We start from the raw sequence: 17,159 nt of genomic DNA, 5'->3' as shown, positions 1-17,159 counted from the left end.
TAACATTGGCACCCATAAAACATTCAATTAAAACATGGTAGCTCCCGACCATAATGCCATATAAGTATTGACATCCTTCCCTGACCTCGATCAATTAGATGTAATGAATCGCATTCACAATTAAAAAGTCAACCAGTGTAGCCAGAATCTTGGAAATTCATGAAATGAAGATAACCACTCTCATATTGCTGACAGTGATCACCTGTGTCATTGCCATTCCCGTTCCTCAACCCATAACTGCTGAAGAATTGGCAGCCAATGCTTCTTCTGCTATCCTTAAGGCTGACGAGACTTCCTCAACCTCTACTTACAGCACCCCTACTGCCACAAGGAGCGTTCCAGCCACCATGGAAATCCCATCAGCCTCTCCAACTGTATCATCGACTTCATCCACTTCCTCTGCAACTTCCGAGGGAACTTTTAGTAAAATAGAATCTTCGGTCGAGAGTTTTTTCAAAAATCACTGGCTGGGAATTCTTTCAGCTGTGAGTGAGCTTCGTTAGCTCACTTTTGGCTCTTTATGAAATTCTTTCAAATCCGAATTACCTCTTAATTTCACTATTGTTACGATTAGACTTTACTTTATATATATTTTTTTTTCCTCTTCACTTCAGTATAATTTCATTGTATTATTAATATATACATTTATAATTCGCGTATTTTTAGATTCATTTAATAATAAGGGAACATTGTATTTCAATTTGTAAGGAATTTTTAAGGAATTGGGATACTTCTGGCTCACTCGTATTTTATTATCATCCAAGGAGAATGAATGTGCGGCTACATCTCAATTAGTGGAATGCATTAGCACCAAGCTGACAGATATAAAAGTCCCGAATATCCCTTGAAATTATTACTGATCCCTCCCTCGATAAGTTTTTGCCATCATTTCATTGATATTTCTTCCAGCACATCGAAACGAAAACGACAAAATAACCACAAGAATGAGACTCGCTATCGTTGCCGTCACCGCGGTACTTCTTGCCTCTTCCAACGCCATGCCTTTAGGGTATGCAGATCAAGAAATTAGCCAATCCACTTCAAATTTCTCATCCAACTCAACAATTATCTCTATCCCAAATGATAAAATCCAATCAGTGCTCACTTATTTACGCTCCCAAGGTTTGAAAATTGAAACCGTCTACTCTCCTTCTCTTAATACTACCTCTATTGAAGGTATCCAAGATAAATCATTTGCCTCTGTGATGAATGACATCGTTACCCCAATCTTGACCACAGGAGCAAGCATCCTTAAGGTCTTCATCTAATGTTAAAAGAATAATTTACTCGCCAACCCATTATTTCCTTTCTTATTTCATTATTTATTCAACTCTTCAGGCAAGAATTGCTTCAAGTAATTCCATAAAATTGGTTCAAGTTCAGTTCTTTTTTCTCTTTTAATACATATCAATATGATATACCCTTATATATTAAATTCTTCTCCACATGATTATATTGCCTTTATTATTACACTGCCTTAATTATCATTATTATCTATTAATAAATGGGTTTTTAACTAATCACCGGAAATGTACATGATAATAGAAAAAAAAATTAAAAAAAAAAAAAGCTATAGTACAAATAACACAGTACACAGTACACAGTACATCACATCATACCATATAATTATTCTCCAAAACCTCTTTCTCAACCCTTTTTTGTCTTAGTATGGCTTCTTTTACCTCTGGCGTCACAACATCACCAAAAATTCCTTCATCAACATTAAGTAAGCCCGTACTTTTCAAAATATTAGGACAGTCAAGAACCGCACGATAGGTTAGTTTCCCACTAGATGGGTCATCCTTAATATAATTCGGCTTGACCTCTCGCTGTTCTTCGTCAATAAGTTTAATCTTTTGCCAATTGGCAACAGAAGGTTGGGTTCTTCCTGGAAAAAATTTCACCCCCGTGTAAGGATCTCGTTCAATCATTTTCAAATTCCAAAGTTTGAACCGATCATAACTGCAATCATAATCCAATTGCTTCGAGGCAAGACAATGGTTCAACATCCAATTTTCTTCCGTAATTAATGTCTTAGTAAGGTTAGATTTGATTTGGAATTTGCTTGCCATATCAACGGTCTGCGAAAGTGGCTGCTGAGCATTATTGATGGTATTGATATTTGGTCCTCCAACATCTTGATATTGTGCTAAATGAGTATAATCTATGTACGCTGGTTCCCCGCGAGTTTCTCCTCTATCAATAGCCTTTTGTTCATAATAATCATCGTCGACTTTTTTCCCATTTAGAATAACTCTTGACCCGAATACTTTGAATACCGATCTGGTGAAAATGAGATTCACTGCTCGACTTTTGTAACTCACTGGCAACATCTTCCTGTCAATTAATTCAAATTTTTCTTTGATGTTTAAAGGAATCTTATAAAGTTGGGGGTACTTGGTGAATAAATTATGAGAGTCTCTAAGATTTAAAGTTCTAGCCACTTTGGTAGCCAACATAAACTTCCTGGTACCTTTGTGAGAGATCATGAATGTTGGAATCCGAAATGTTCTACCGTCAAGTAAATTGCCCTCGTGGTCAATCTTCGCTTCCCCTTTCTCATCAATCTCAAGATCATACTCATCACCAGTCTCGCTTTCCTTCAACTGTACTTTTGACTTTGAATTCGATGTGACGCTGGCCACCGGTGGCTCAGTGCTGGTAGCCTTGGAAGAGTCAACATCAAGATCCAAATCATCCTCTAATGGTTCATTATCCAATTCTTCGTTTTTTTCGGATTCATTCCTTTCATCTAATGGATCCGGTACAAATTCCTCATCTAGCATCAGTTTGTCTTCTTTCTTGATATCTAGCGAGTCATCTGCTTTATTATTATTATCATCATCATCATCATCATCACCATCATCGTCACCACCTTCTTTATGTGCTAGTTCACTTTCCTGTTTATCCTGTTCTTCGTTTAATTCATCTTTAGGCAAATTCTCTGCTCTTTCTGTAACATTCTGTGTTTGTTTATTTTTATCAACCTCTACATCTTTTTCGTCCCCCAGCTTCCTTCCACTAACTGATTCTTCATTATTTTCTTCTTCTGATTTCAGTACGTTTTGTTGGTCTTTTTTATCAGCAGCAACAACTTCTTGGGACTCTCCATTCTCCAATCTTGAGCTTTTAGCAACAACCTCCGATTCCAGCACACTATCCACTTCGCCAATTGTACGCTTGTTGCCACCGCTAACACTAGTCTCCTGGCTCATATTTGCTTGCTAGATATTAGAGCAGGTTAAATCAGTGATGTTGATGTATTTCACACTAGTTCCTAATCGCGGGGTTGTAAGTAAGTATAAATATAGAATTTATAAACACTGCCTAAAAAAAACCAGGCTGATAGATCCCAATGTTTTTTCCTTCTATCAAAAAACAAAAAAAAAAAAAAAAAATTTACAGAGCTCGCAGGGCACTGCAACCACTCCAGTGAGGCGGATGCAACGCCCAGATAGGATAGTGAAATACAAGTACTAACATATTATTATAACCGGCTATTAAAAGCATAAATCCAATAGAATAATAGAAAGAGAGGGAAAAAAGAAAAAATGAAAGAAGAATATAACAAAATTAAGCAAAACAAAGCACACTGATCCAACGTGTAATAAATGAAAAAAAAAAAGAGCATAACAAAAGCATTTGCAAAAAAAAAAAAAAAAAAAAAAAAAAAAAAAGAGTGAGTTACGCCAGGAAAAGAATAACTTTCACTTTTTGAGAGTCTGAAAATCAGTAAATGAGGGGTAACTGGTTTTTTCTGCTTAACATTTCGTGTAAGTGACAATCCACCTTTTAAGTTACTATTTTAATCATGCATAGACTCTTCTGGAACCTCGTGAATGGTTCTATGGTATCCTTTGTTTTGAAGTAATCTTCCTCTAGAAGAATTTCTTGTCAAACTGATATATGATGATGGATTGGCAGGATTGGCTATGCCAGAATATCCTTCAAAGATATCGTTGTCCTCGGCACTAGCATCATCTTCTATATCTTGCACTTTACTTCCATTTGGTGTATGCACCTTTTCAGCATCTTCCGAACTTCGAACCACAATTTGACGGGGCCTGTTAACCTGGAACCCAGACTCTTGTGGAATTTTTTCGTGAGAATTGTGCCAAAAAGTTCCTCCGAATCCTTTGAAAAAAGATTTCACGTTTTTCACAAGGTTGCTTTGGTTCACTGACGAAAAGTCCATGTCAGAACCATCCACACTTTTCATCGGATTAACAGCATTCAGGTTACCATCTCTTTTGTTCCAAATATTTTGGATTTCCAGCTCTGGTTCTTCTTCGCTAGTAGAACCATGGTACCCTGTGCTAAAACCATTTCTGTAGAAATCGGCCTCACGAACAGAATAATCGACATTCTTTTTTGGAGGATAAGGATCATCATTATAATTCTCAAACAATTCTAATGAAGAGTCATTATCGTTGTTATTGACGAAATTTCCTGCCAGTGGAGAGGGGGCCTCGATTTCCAAAGAGTACTTGGTTGTGTTGCGGTAGAAAGTAGGCGAATCAAGCAATGATCCGTCAACAAAGCTTCCACTTTGCCTAGACATCGCCCTCGAATTATATTTTGAATCACCAATAAGAGTTGTACTACCTCCGGTAACCTCCACGTTGCTCAGCCTTGTACCGATACTTTGTCTGCTTCCTGCAATATATTTACCAGCCATAGTTTGGTAAACTTGGCTATTATCGGCTTTCCTTGTAGCCGAGCTTCTGCGACGAGATACCAAGATTTCAATGAGCGTGGTTATTATGGCAATACAAAAGTAGATAACGATTAGTCCATGGATGGAAAGTTGAACATATCCGACATATGACCGACTTCTTTCAGAGAAATCCAAAGTTTCAATGAATGGGATATTCAAGAACACCACCACAACCCTGGCAACGGAAATCATAATCGCATTGATAAATTTTTTATTGAAGATTTTCCCCAGTGACTTGTAAGATGATACAGATGATGATGAATAATATGGATTGCAGATAAGTACTAAAAGCAACGCCACCACCTCGAGGACAATTATTATGATAACTTGGGCAATCCCAGAATTTTGGATACAGGAAATGACCACTGCTCTAATAAACATCAATAAATATTCATAAAAGATATAATGTAACCTGTCTGGGCGATATTCATAATAGATAAAACTAAACATATTGATATTGTTAACTGAGGTGAACAATTTTTTCGATTGTTTAGTGATTCCATTGGTATAATCATAAATTTCATTGTGTTTCTGTTGCAAACGATAGGGCCGTGGCACAAAAAACTGTTTGACATTAACCACAAATCTCATGAGGAACCACACTAACCCTGTGACCCAGACAAGCACAAGAATGAATCCAAAGATCGACGAAAATACTTGAAGGTGTTCAAAGTGTCTTCCGTCATGGAAAAAGGAAAAGAATTGATATAGCGAAAGCACCAAAAATGGTAAGGCAAATAGCGAATAATAAACGTAAAGGATTTTTCCAATCATAAAGTATAAAGTCTTTGACCAAAATTGGTTGAAAAACCAACCGTCTTTTTGGTTTCGTTTGTGGTAAATCCAGCATATCAGCGTTACAGTCAAACAAAGTAATATTTCAAGTACTACTACTATTGCTGACCACACCATGAAACACCGCCACCCATACCCTTTAAGCTGATCACTAGTGAAGATCGTAATACCACTTAACCCATCCTTATAGTAGTCCAAATATAAATGACTATCAACATTGGATTCATAATTAATGTGAAGATCAGCTAAATCAATAGACATTAGTGCACACCAGTTAATAAGACTAATGAAAGGCTGATAGTATCCTGGGTATAGCAAATTTAGACCTCCGTTGAAAAAAGCGAATTGGATATACTGTATAAAATCGGCGGCTGAAGGGTTTAGATGATTTAGATAAGGCTTGTTGCAAATCGCCGAAACCTTGTTTAAGAAACAATTCATCCGGGACTCTTTATAAGGACTAAAGTATTCACCTATTAGGTTAACAATCACTATGGTCACGTATGCGACGGGGACAATAACCGCCATTGGTATATATACAGAAGACGTGAGTTCTGGGGTTATATAGGATTCAGAACACCCTATGACCGTCGAGTTTTCAAGATTTGATATTACTGAGAATCTGATAGAAAATGAGGTGAGAGCAGAAAGACGAGAGGCATTCTGAATGTAGGTGAGATCCACTGGTTCATTAGGAACAATTGGACACACTGTTGGATTGGAAGTGACGGAATCTTGTATAGCACTGTCAGGGTTTTGCTGTATTAAATCGTATAAGTATGTGAAGTTGGGAGCCTGTTCATTATACTCTGGTTGCATAGTGTGGTTTATAGAATGGTTCATTGAATGGTTCATAGGGTGTGTAGGAGGGTTCACGGGTACCAAATGTTGACAAAGTCGAAGATACTGACTGAATTGGTCACCATTTGGGTAGTCGATTTCGACATGGAAGGTGGTGTATTTGTTGGTGGTACTATTTATATCTGAAATATTTTGTATCATCTTGTTAGCCATAAGATGGGCATGGACTTTATAATATATTAGACCGGTATCATCTGGATCATAATAAGCGTCGAGAAAGGGCAAATTCATATAAATATCAGAGCTGTTGACATTTGGACACTCATGAGTCTTGATCTGAGCACCTTTTACGGGTGTGGATAGTAGTATTGATAATAACAAAGATATTATGATGGAGACAAAGTACATGTTTGCGTACAATATCTAGTCGCTGAAAACCTCCTCCGATAAAATAATAATAATAATGAATTGGCCGAGATATTTAAAATTTCAAAAAGAATACCATCGTTTGGTGATAACAAAATGGAAGGACGTGAGCGAGAGGAGAATAGAGGTTGATAATTACAAATAGATGAATTTTATGACACCCACCATGTCGTTCAGAATATTTTTTTCTTCTTCTTCTTCTTCTTCTTCCTTTCTTTTTCGCCTCGCCTCTTTGTGCGTTTCCTTGCATTTAAATTGCCATCATATGACTAATGCTTCATAGTGCATCGGCACACTTTTGGCATCTAGAATACACGATGTTTGGGTGTTTTGGTGTTTTGGTGTGAGTAAACTTACCCATTTGGCACGTGACATTCCCGCTCATCTCATCACCATACTATTGTACTTAGACAGCAATAACAAACTAAACATGTCACATATAACCCTTCCCAAACGTCAATTATCAGGAAGCTGGAGAGAATAGCCAGTTAAAAAAAAAAAAAAAAAGAGCCAGCTCAAACATCAAAAAGATGGATACCGTCTCCCAGTTTTTGTCGACCTCTTGGGATCAGGCTCAGGATCATCGTTCACAAGAACCATCGGTGCTGACCACTACAACAACCCAACAGGGAAAACGGAACTCGGCTCTAAGTATAAACTCATTACTCAATGTTAAAGCATCCAATAAGCGCAAAAACAGTACCTCTACTATCATTAGCAACAAAGCCGATGGGAACAATGACCTTCCAAAACTGGAACAGCCACCGCAAAATTCGTCAATCCAAGGAGGCGGCCAAACAAATATCTTTCTGACATTTCTCAATTCCACAAAGCAATCGAACATCAACAACCAATTGGCAGATAAGCTTATTGAAAAATTTATTTTGATAGCATTACCAACGGAATCTTCAACTATTGAGTCGAATATCCAACAACGAATCAATGACTCGAGTAATCGCCCGCAATTTTCGGTACAAATCATGTCGACAAACTTTATCGATATGAATTCTCGATTGTCGATTGCCTTTATCACTTTGAACAATTTCTTCAAAATTTTAAACTGGGATAATTTCAATTTCAATATCTTTGTGTTGATTTTATTGACAAATATCATATTGAACCCTTTGCCGATGTTGATGGCCACCCCATTCCTATTTTTGTTGTACGGGATAATGTTGCCTCAGTATGTGGAAAAATATTGTCCTGATTCTTTTAATTATCAATTAGAATACCAATTGGACCAATTCCCGTACCCACCTTATTACCCAATCAATCAAGTTGAGAAGGCAAAACCGTGCAGTCAATTTTCCAAAGAATTCTTCATCAATATGACCGATCTTCAAAATTTCATGGTGATTTATATCATTGCCTGGGACTACATAAATAATTTTTTGCAAAAATTCATTTATTTCAAGTTTGAAGCCCTCTCGAATTTCATATTTGTGATCTTGTTTTTGATTGGAATTTTGAATATGATGATCATGCCCAAATTACTAGTGTTTTGTATGCCGATGATCAAAGTGCTTGCGATCATTGGCCTTTGGGGGTTCATGATCATGATCCATCCCAATAATCGTGAAAATTTGCTGAAAATTTTGGATATCAATGGATACCTTGAAAGAAAAATGGAAGGTAAAGAGTCTTTAATACCTGAGGATAATAACGATGGAAATGTTAGTGGAGAAAAGCTTGGACCAGAAGATGAAGGAAAAGAAGAAGGAAAAGAAAACAAAATAGAAGACTCGGTTATCGACCATAATGATGTGGTGATTGACGAGAGTGATGATAGTATTATTGACGACTCTCTAAACAATAATGGAAGGCCACTGAGGGCAAATATCTTGAAAACAAAGATCCAAAGCAAAATTAAACCAAACAAGGAGAAAATTTATAGTAACCTTCACTACTTGCTACAGAAGAAATCGTACTTGCGATTTATCAATTCGGAATTTAATTATAATTTATATTATCAAGATTTGATGTTCACCCCTAAAAATGAAAAATTGAAATTGGTGGAGATCTTTGAGCTTCAATCGTTTGACAAGAATACCAAAGAATGGAATGTGTCAATCTATACTGAGGATTATTTCAGCAAGAATTCGGAAATCCGAAAAAGTTTTGCCCAAAACATAAAGTTGAAGAAAAAAATTGATTATCAAAATGAACATATTAAACGAAGCCTGAATTCTGTGATACATTCTCCGCCAAAGAGTAATGATGATTGTCCTACGAAAGCAGTAATTCCGCCGCTGACTTCAAATTACACTTTGAGTAGTTATTTGGGAGATATATCTTCCGACAGCATTGCCGAAGCAATGAATGCCATAGTTGGAGGAGGAGAAAAAGAAGACCATGTAAGTGATCCAATCGGTTCTAATAATACCTCTAATCAATCATCATCTTTGTTGTCAACGTCAGCGGCAACAGAAGAAGCCTGGGAAGAAGCCGTAACGAGTACCGTCAAACCCTTGCATTTCGCCATAAGTTTAAAACTCATTACTCCCCCAAAGAATTATCGATTTATTGAACTGGAAAAATTCGGTGGAATTGGCTGGAAACTAGATTTGTCGCCGCATGAATGGGTTCGAGAAAATTATATTGATGGAATAGTGGATATTGATGATGAGGGGAAATGGGTATACGATATTGATCAGCAAAATAAGAGGAGTTTTGAGTATCGAAGAAGACGGTGGTTAAGGTACGCTGAACGGATTGTGGAGTATGATGATGATTATGATGGAATTGATTATGATGCATTTAAAATTAATGAAAAAGAAAGCGATGAAAGTAGTGATAATGACGATGATGATGATGATGATGATGATGACGATGATGACGATTATGATGATGACGATGATGACGATGATGACGATTATGATGATGACGATGATGATGGTCATGGTCATGGTGAGTACACAGGGGACGATAGTGTTGTGAAGGAGCAAGGTAGCCTGTAAATTCCGCCCCACAAAAGAACCACTCTGTTAACGTTAACTGGGAAATTCATGAATTTTTTTGATGAATGAGTTACATTATGAGGATTTGTACTATATTTCTACAACCAAAGAGAAAATGAACCTGCATTGGTTATAAAATTGATTGTTAATCAATGGACATGAGAAAAGAACAGTTTGTGTGTAAGTATCTAAAAGTAAAATGAAGACGGAAAAAAAATATTTAACTGTCACAAAAACGAAAAATGAACAACAAAGTAACTCAAAAGAAAAAAGATGGAAGTTATCTCCAAATAACTTGAAATACCCTTGAAGATTTGTAGAAACATAATAGTAAACCTAATAATACTAAGAGCAAGAAGAATAATAATAATAACAAGAAAAAAAAAAAATCTTCAATCAAGATCAAAGAATCTTTTGACATTTGACGTGGTTTTTATGGTTGGCTTTATAACCTTTTGTGATGCTGGGTAGAAAGCTGTTGGGGTGCCTAATGGAGACACATAATTTATCAAGGAAGTTCTGGTATACGACCACCCGGGGGTAAGAGTGCTAACTTGGGAGGCAGATGTGGCCTTAGTTGAGTAGTAAGTGACGGCACTAGCTGGGTACTTTCTTGACCAGGTGGTGGCGGTAACTACTGAGCCTGGTTGCATTTGCATTGGTGCAAATCTATATATCCCAGTTTGCAAAGTGTAGGTGACGGAGAACGAAGCAGAAACCAGCATTGTGGCGATGGCAGCGGCCTCGGTAGTGCCAGTATTGATCGCCACTTGGGCGGTTGGAGGAGCGTCCGTCACCAAGCCAACAGGAGTTATTGTCCCAGTCATGCCATTGAGCTGGAATCTGCGGGTATAATGGATTGTGTAACCCGAAGAGTAAACGGCGTATACTTGGATATAATATACCCCATCCGCGCCCACGGTGTCAGGAATGGACGCGGTGAACGAAGAGCTGGAGATTTTTTGGTTCGAGGCTAGGGTGGTGACTGCCGAGATATCACTGTTTGGGCCGGTACAAAGGGTGAAAGTAAAAGTTTCTGCATCATCGATTGATGGGGAAGTTCCGGAATCGATCCACGAAACGGTGATGGAGGCAGATGATCCAGAGACGGTGAAAGAGGAGCCTGCTTTGGGGCTGGATATAGATACGTCCGCCGAAGATAACGATACGAAGAAAAGCGTTGACACTAAAAGTGGAAGGAGATGGAGAAGGGGGCTTTTCATGATAAAAGGTAATTTGATAAGCAGCAGGATCAGCAACCGTTGCTAAAAATAAAGTTATCAAGATGGTAGTAATTACGAGTGAAAAAGGACAAAAGAGAGAATAAGAACAGAGAGAAAGAGGAAAAAACAGTCCACCAAATAAAACAAAGAAAGAGAAAGAAAGTAAGTAAGTGAGAAAAAATAGGGGGTTTGTTGTTTTTTCCCCTTTGACAGCAAGCAGCGGGGAGGATCTATTAATAACCTGCAATTACATTTCCTTCCACGGCACCGGGGGGTGGGGAAAATTGTTTGTTGTTGCAGTTGACAGTTGACACCCCGGGTAACACACAGACCCTTTATTTACGATAATCAATAGGATACAATCTAATCAATTATAGCCGTATACAATAATATAAGTTACGCCTTCTCGTTGTCAAGTTCTTGCTCGTCATTATCATCATCCACCCAGGCATACGGGCTCTTGCTTCTTAAATATGGCCCATATCGCTCAAACACAAACGGCATCGGCATCATTACCACCCCGACCATCGCCATCAAGAAACTGGCCCAGTTGACTCCCAACCCTCGGTAGACATAGTACCCAAACAACGGGAAAATCCCTGCCATGAGCGACCTGGTAAATGAGTTCGCCGCCAACGCCGACGCAGAATAGAGCCTGTAGCCATCGACAGTGTAAGTAAACACCCCAGAAAACACCAACGATACCCCTCCACCAAATGTCGCTGCTCCACAGAGCACCCCAATCCAATGGACATGGCGGTAGCTGGTCCATGCAATGATCATTAGTCCTGAAGGAATGAAGAACACCCCATATTTCAACGGGGTAAACCGCATTTCTGGTTGCGATACCCCACCATTTCTGGCCACTTTCTTCTCGTATACGGTGTGGGTATAATAATTAAGCGGCAAGGTGGCGATCATCCCCACACAAAAACTGAGAAAGCATAACCCTTGGGCTCCCACCCCAAAGTCATACACCGTGGAAAGCACGTACGGTAAACAGATGAAAAACATATAAATTATTGATAACGTGAACCCGGTGTAGAAACACAACGTGAACATCATGGGGTCTAAGAACAATACCCCAAATGGTCGGCGGCACGACAACACAATGGTATCGAGCAAACTATTGGGTACTTTATCCAAAGGAGCGTAGTACCGATCATCTCCAGTTTCTTGGCACATTCTTTGAGCCTTTAGTTTCAATAAATAAGGCTTGTAAGTCTCGGGAATCGTAGAGACCGCCACACACATACAACCAGTGAAGATTAACATAAAGTAGAAACACCAGTGGAAGTTAGAATATTCATTGACTATCCCACTCAAAAATGCCCCCACCGCCGGTGATAAAAATGGCGCCAATACAAACCCTTGAAATGGGAAATAAATCTCTTGTTTGGTGAAAATGTCCGAGTAAGTGCCCCCGGCAACGCTCATAAAAGCGCTACCAAAGAACCCAGTAACAAACCTCGAGAATAAAATCGCTCCAAAATTGTTGGCAAAGCAAGTAATGAATTGAAACGCAAAGCATAGTAAGAGTCCTGAAAGATACACTATTCTTCTGCCGTAGAACTCCGAGATTGGAGACAAAAATACTGGACCACTACCTAGTCCAAAAATATAGAGACTGATCCCCAAAGTTGCCACTTCTCTACTAACGTGGAAATGGGCCATCATTTGATCCATTGACAAAGACCATACTGAAGAAAGCATGGTGACGCAAAACCCTGCCCCTGCCAAGATCACCGATATCAAGATCTTTCTGGAATATGACATTCTGGCAACAATATTCTCGGAATCTTCAGAACCTTCAAAAGTCACTTCAAAAGGGTCGACAATCTCGTCTTCACGTTCCGTTTGTTTATTTCCGTCGGGAATTACATGGGATGATCTCGTAGAATATCTACTCAAGTTATTAACTCGCACATGATCAGGGTTCCATGATTCTACGGCCTGTGACTGAACAGCAACATTGAAGCCTTCATCAGAGCTTGTCTGTGAAATGGCTGCACTACTGTCATATTGTGGCATTTTGTTGTTTTTATCGAGAAAAGGCATGGCACCTTCTTATCAATGAAGAAGGTCTCAGAAAAATATTCAGTTTATGCTAAAGCACGTGGGTATTGCTTCGACCCAAAACGACGGTAATTACAATGTAAGAGAGAGAAAAAGGGTTTAACAGAAGTTCTTAAGTTTTTGTTGGCACCACCACACCTGTGGTAGGTTGGTTCGCTTAGTCATCGACGGATTATTAAGATATTGCTCAACTAATCCTTTGACGAATGACTTGATGTGACCCTGGAACTGCTAACTGAACTTATGGTGTTATCTGACTTGTAAATCTCTTACGAGAGTAAAAACCTTGACTCTGGATATGATACTCCTATTTATAGAATATTCCCTTTCCGGGGGTATCAAAGGAGCTTTCACTTATCATGGAAGGTAGTTTATTTATATATATATATAAGGATCGTATGATCCTATACTATAGTGTAGTTTAATCTGTAGTAGGATTTAATTATCTATTGAAGTTAAAACATCTCATTATACTACTATTTACCGACCTCAACCACTGTTGCTTGTAATGGATAATCAGTCTGATCCTTCTACTGGTATTCCCGGTGAAATACAACAGTCTGGCGTTGCGCTGGACAACAGACGGCTCCAACAATACCGCCCTTCAGACTTATTGAAGGTATCGATTTAAGTGCATTTTGTATATTCCATTTGGATCAGCCAGTTTTAGGAAGAAGGGAAGAGCATGTTTCTTGGAGAATGTCCGCATTGGTGAAAAAGACTAAGATTTTGATTTGGCAACCGAAGAAGTGGCTTCATCTAGAATCAAAATTTGATGCTGTCATTAATCATATTATCCCATGACTTTGATTTTTGTGTTATTTTGCGATAAGATTAAAACAGCAATCGACAGCATAATACATCCATCAATCGCTGACCCATTGGATAAATATTGGTCTTTAGGACAAATGTGCCATTCCAATATACGATGAGCACAACTATTAGAAGTTTAGATTTATCTTGAAATGAAATGTGTATTATACAACCAAAAAAATACAAAACTGATAAATACAATCAAAAATACCTCTAGAAACCAGTTGAGATACTCTGCTCCTCCCAATTAGACTAATATAATAATGTGCCTATTATTTAAAGTATTTGTCGTACCCAGTCAAGACAAATCTAAATTTTACGTCACCTTTAACCATTCTTTTCCATGCAGTGGTGACATTTTCTTCGCTGATGTCAATAGTTTCGATCCATGGTTTAATTTGATGCTTAGCAACAAAGTCCAACATGTATTCGATATCCTTTGGTGAACCGATACCTGAACCACCAATACTAATACTCTTTAGAAGTAAGTCGAAAGGTGCAATGACCAAATTTTCATTGGATGGTGGTGCAGTAATAAAAATCATACTACCAAATGGTCTGATTAAACCAAGGATACCATTGATACTACCTTCAGAAAATGATGAACCGGTATTGACGACCAAGTCCAATGAATCACAGTATTTTTCACTGAAACCTTCTTCACCGGTGGAGATATAATGATCGGCGCCAATTTCTTTGGCCAACTCCCTTTTGGCATCGCTTCTGGAAATTGCAGTAACTTCGGCCCCCAAGGCTTTGGCAAACATAATCACCATATGACCAATCCCACCAATACCGTTGACACCGACTCTGGTACCCTTCTTCACTCCCGCAGTCATCAATGGTCTGAACCCAGTGATACCACCACATAATAATGGAGCAGCGGTAACTGAATCAATACTATCTGGAATCTTGAATGCCAATCTAGAATTCACTCTGACGTAATTGGCATACCCACCTTGAGTTGGGAGACCGGTTTCTTTGTAAACACCAAGATAAGTGCCGACCATATCTTTACAACACTGTTCACGATCTTGGTTACATCTAGAACATTTACCACATGAATCGCATTGAGCACCCACCCCGACTCTGTCACCAACCTTAAACCTGGTTACTCCCTCACCAACAGACACCACTTCCCCAATAATTTCATGTCCAACGGCAAGTGGGGTATATGGACGGCCCCAATCACCATTGGCAGCGTGAATATCACTACCACAGATCCCACAAGCTTCGATCTTGATATCAACATCTTCTGGTCTCATGGCTTGAGGAGTATAAGAAAAATGTTTTGGTTCGAGCCATTTGTCGAAATCTTGAACCCCGATAGCTTCGAATTTCTCTGGAACTGACATATTTATTGTTGTTTGTTTGTTTGGTTGGTGAATTTAGTAGATGCTACAGCTATCTTACTTCTCGAAGGAATAAGTGGCGATGGGCAAAGATGTCGCAGGGTATAAATATACATTTTCACTTCAAGGTTATTTCCGGTAAATGCTTGAAGGACGGATTTACCGCTGCTTATCATTACTAAGCGGTACAAGCACGTAGAACGGGAAAATTTTGCAGACATCGGTGCAAAGAATTTTCTCAACCTTACTTACTTACAGATAGTTGCTATTGCGATTCATCGAAAATACCCTGTGCTTCCGTATCTACTCTGACATCATAGTTCTATCCTGCTTTCTTTCTTTCTTTCTTTTTTGGCATCCACGTGAGGACCACATACTCATTCGATGCTTCAATTAGCTCAGTATATAATTCGTCACACTGTTAGATAATACAATATAGCATTTTTTCAATATTTGACCAGCATCCAGATCGACAATAGATTCTGTCTGTCAATAATAAGTCTGTGCTGTGTATGAGAGATGACGACAATCAGAGACATGTTGTCATTGAAATTCCCGCAGATTTGCGGTTTCCATACCTCCCTCCAACATAGCGAAACAAAAAAAAACAAAAAACTAATCAATAAATTCAGTATGCCATGATACTGCAAATACATGGAAATTGGATCCAAAACCTGCCGACGATATGTTGTCAGTGTACCCTAGGGAAATGGCGTGTGGGACCCCCAGAATCTTCAGAATTCCTTACACGTGACTGAACTTTCAAATAAAACTAAACAAATCACCATCATCACCATCAATCCCGTAGATACCACCACGAGTGTACCCATATTGTATCCATATTGTATCACCAAATAATGTCCTCCGAAGAGCTTTTTGCCATTCGCAACCAATTCTACTCCAGTCAGTACTCTGAGGTTATCAGCAATCACGATATTGATAATGTCACCACTAACGAAATCAAACAATACATTCTTCGTTCGTACCTTGCCCTTGGACAATACTCCAAGGTCATTGAGCTTGCTAATAACGAACCTGAACTTGCCGGCTTAGTATACTACTCGAAATATTTGTCTGGTGATCAGTCAATCGCTGATGAATTTGTCAGTTATGCGAAATCCAATAAACCTTCATTATTAACCCAGATTCTCGCCGCCATTGTACTTGTCAAGCAATACCAACGCTACGATGACGCTATCGAGCTCTTGACTTCGGATATCAATATGGAAAATCACGATGAGTTGAACTTGGAAGTTTTCTCAGTGATTGTCCAAATTTATTTATTGCAAGACGCATTGCCAAAAGCCAAAAACTTTTTGAAAAAGTTCAGTCATTTGAACATCAATGATTCGGTAGTTTATAACTACAGTGATGCCTTGGTAAGTTTGGTTCAAGGTGGATCTACTGCCACCCAACACGCATTCTACTTCTTCGAGGAAATTTCTCATTCTCTGAGATCATTAAAAAACTTGACGTTCATGATGGTGGTGCATTTGCTTTTGAACCACGTTCCAGAATCTTCGGAGATCATGGAACAGATTGATGAATTGATCGCCAATGATGATTCATTGAAGGCTGACGAACACTACTTGACATATTTAATCAACAAGGCTAAAGTTTTGATCATCAATAACCAGGGCAGCGAGGCTTTGCAATTGATCAATAATGAAATCTTGAGTACCGCAGACCAGAGTCATCCATACGTCGTGGACTATAATGACAAAATCGCATTGTTTGATGGAGTGGTCGACAAATATGCCGCACAGATATCTAACTAAATCTATCAATTCAATTCATGAAATGCATATGTTGATACTTTATAGTGTAATCTGATCTAACAACCCCTCATTCTTACGAACTAATGACACAAAATTAAATATCTATACACAAATCTTCCAATATTATTATTATTATTATTAGTATTATTAGTATTATTATCATGATTTCCTTCATATTTTTATTATTTTATGTTATAATTTTGACAGTTATATACCCAGAG

General features: G+C 38.5%; 9 protein-coding genes across 9 annotated transcripts; 4 read left to right on the top strand and 5 right to left on the bottom strand. All coding sequences in view use genetic code 12, as the record gives it.

The window, feature by feature from the left end:
* Window positions 1-34: 34 nt before the first annotated feature.
* DASC09_018120 (uncharacterized protein) lies at window positions 35-503 on the top strand (the record flags this gene model as incomplete). Its single annotated transcript, XM_064995415.1, has 2 exons — window positions 35-37; window positions 129-503. The coding sequence occupies 2 exons, from the start codon at window positions 35-37 to the stop codon at window positions 501-503; spliced, it is 378 nt and encodes a 125-aa protein (XP_064851487.1).
* A 441-nt stretch (window positions 504-944) lies between these two features.
* DASC09_018110 (uncharacterized protein) lies at window positions 945-1,268 on the top strand (the record flags this gene model as incomplete). Its single annotated transcript, XM_064995414.1, has 1 exon — window positions 945-1,268. One exon carries the CDS (start codon window positions 945-947, stop codon window positions 1,266-1,268), a length of 324 nt encoding a protein of 107 aa, XP_064851486.1.
* A 345-nt stretch (window positions 1,269-1,613) lies between these two features.
* Window positions 1,614-3,215, bottom strand: DASC09_018100 (chromatin structure-remodeling complex subunit RSC7; the record flags this gene model as incomplete). The annotated part of the gene is made up of 1 exon (XM_064995413.1): window positions 1,614-3,215. The coding sequence occupies one exon, from the start codon at window positions 3,213-3,215 to the stop codon at window positions 1,614-1,616; it is 1,602 nt and encodes a 533-aa protein (XP_064851485.1).
* A 590-nt stretch (window positions 3,216-3,805) lies between these two features.
* Window positions 3,806-6,721, bottom strand: DASC09_018090 (uncharacterized protein; the record flags this gene model as incomplete). Its single annotated transcript, XM_064995412.1, has 1 exon — window positions 3,806-6,721. One exon carries the CDS (start codon window positions 6,719-6,721, stop codon window positions 3,806-3,808), a length of 2,916 nt encoding a protein of 971 aa, XP_064851484.1.
* Window positions 6,722-7,269: 548 nt separating this feature from the next.
* Window positions 7,270-9,696, top strand: DASC09_018080 (Pex29 protein; the record flags this gene model as incomplete). The annotated part of the gene is made up of 1 exon (XM_064995411.1): window positions 7,270-9,696. The coding sequence occupies one exon, from the start codon at window positions 7,270-7,272 to the stop codon at window positions 9,694-9,696; it is 2,427 nt and encodes an 808-aa protein (XP_064851483.1).
* A 392-nt stretch (window positions 9,697-10,088) lies between these two features.
* On the bottom strand, window positions 10,089-10,919 carry DASC09_018070 (Kre9 protein; the record flags this gene model as incomplete). The annotated part of the gene is made up of 1 exon (XM_064995410.1): window positions 10,089-10,919. One exon carries the CDS (start codon window positions 10,917-10,919, stop codon window positions 10,089-10,091), a length of 831 nt encoding a protein of 276 aa, XP_064851482.1.
* A 396-nt stretch (window positions 10,920-11,315) lies between these two features.
* Window positions 11,316-12,950, bottom strand: DASC09_018060 (MFS transporter; the record flags this gene model as incomplete). Its single annotated transcript, XM_064995409.1, has 1 exon — window positions 11,316-12,950. The coding sequence occupies one exon, from the start codon at window positions 12,948-12,950 to the stop codon at window positions 11,316-11,318; it is 1,635 nt and encodes a 544-aa protein (XP_064851481.1).
* A 1,130-nt stretch (window positions 12,951-14,080) lies between these two features.
* Window positions 14,081-15,163, bottom strand: DASC09_018050 (NAD(P)-dependent alcohol dehydrogenase; the record flags this gene model as incomplete). The annotated part of the gene is made up of 1 exon (XM_064995408.1): window positions 14,081-15,163. One exon carries the CDS (start codon window positions 15,161-15,163, stop codon window positions 14,081-14,083), a length of 1,083 nt encoding a protein of 360 aa, XP_064851480.1.
* An 854-nt stretch (window positions 15,164-16,017) lies between these two features.
* Window positions 16,018-16,938, top strand: DASC09_018040 (uncharacterized protein; the record flags this gene model as incomplete). The annotated part of the gene is made up of 1 exon (XM_064995407.1): window positions 16,018-16,938. One exon carries the CDS (start codon window positions 16,018-16,020, stop codon window positions 16,936-16,938), a length of 921 nt encoding a protein of 306 aa, XP_064851479.1.
* Window positions 16,939-17,159: the final 221 nt, after the last annotated feature.

Source organism: Saccharomycopsis crataegensis (assembly GCF_037102585.1).
Source record: "Saccharomycopsis crataegensis DNA, jcf7180000000073, whole genome shotgun sequence".
Classification (NCBI taxonomy): Eukaryota; Fungi; Ascomycota; class Saccharomycetes; order Ascoideales; family Saccharomycopsidaceae; genus Saccharomycopsis; species Saccharomycopsis crataegensis.
Note: the sequence above shows the minus strand (reverse complement) of the source record. Positions and strands in the feature narration are given on the sequence as shown.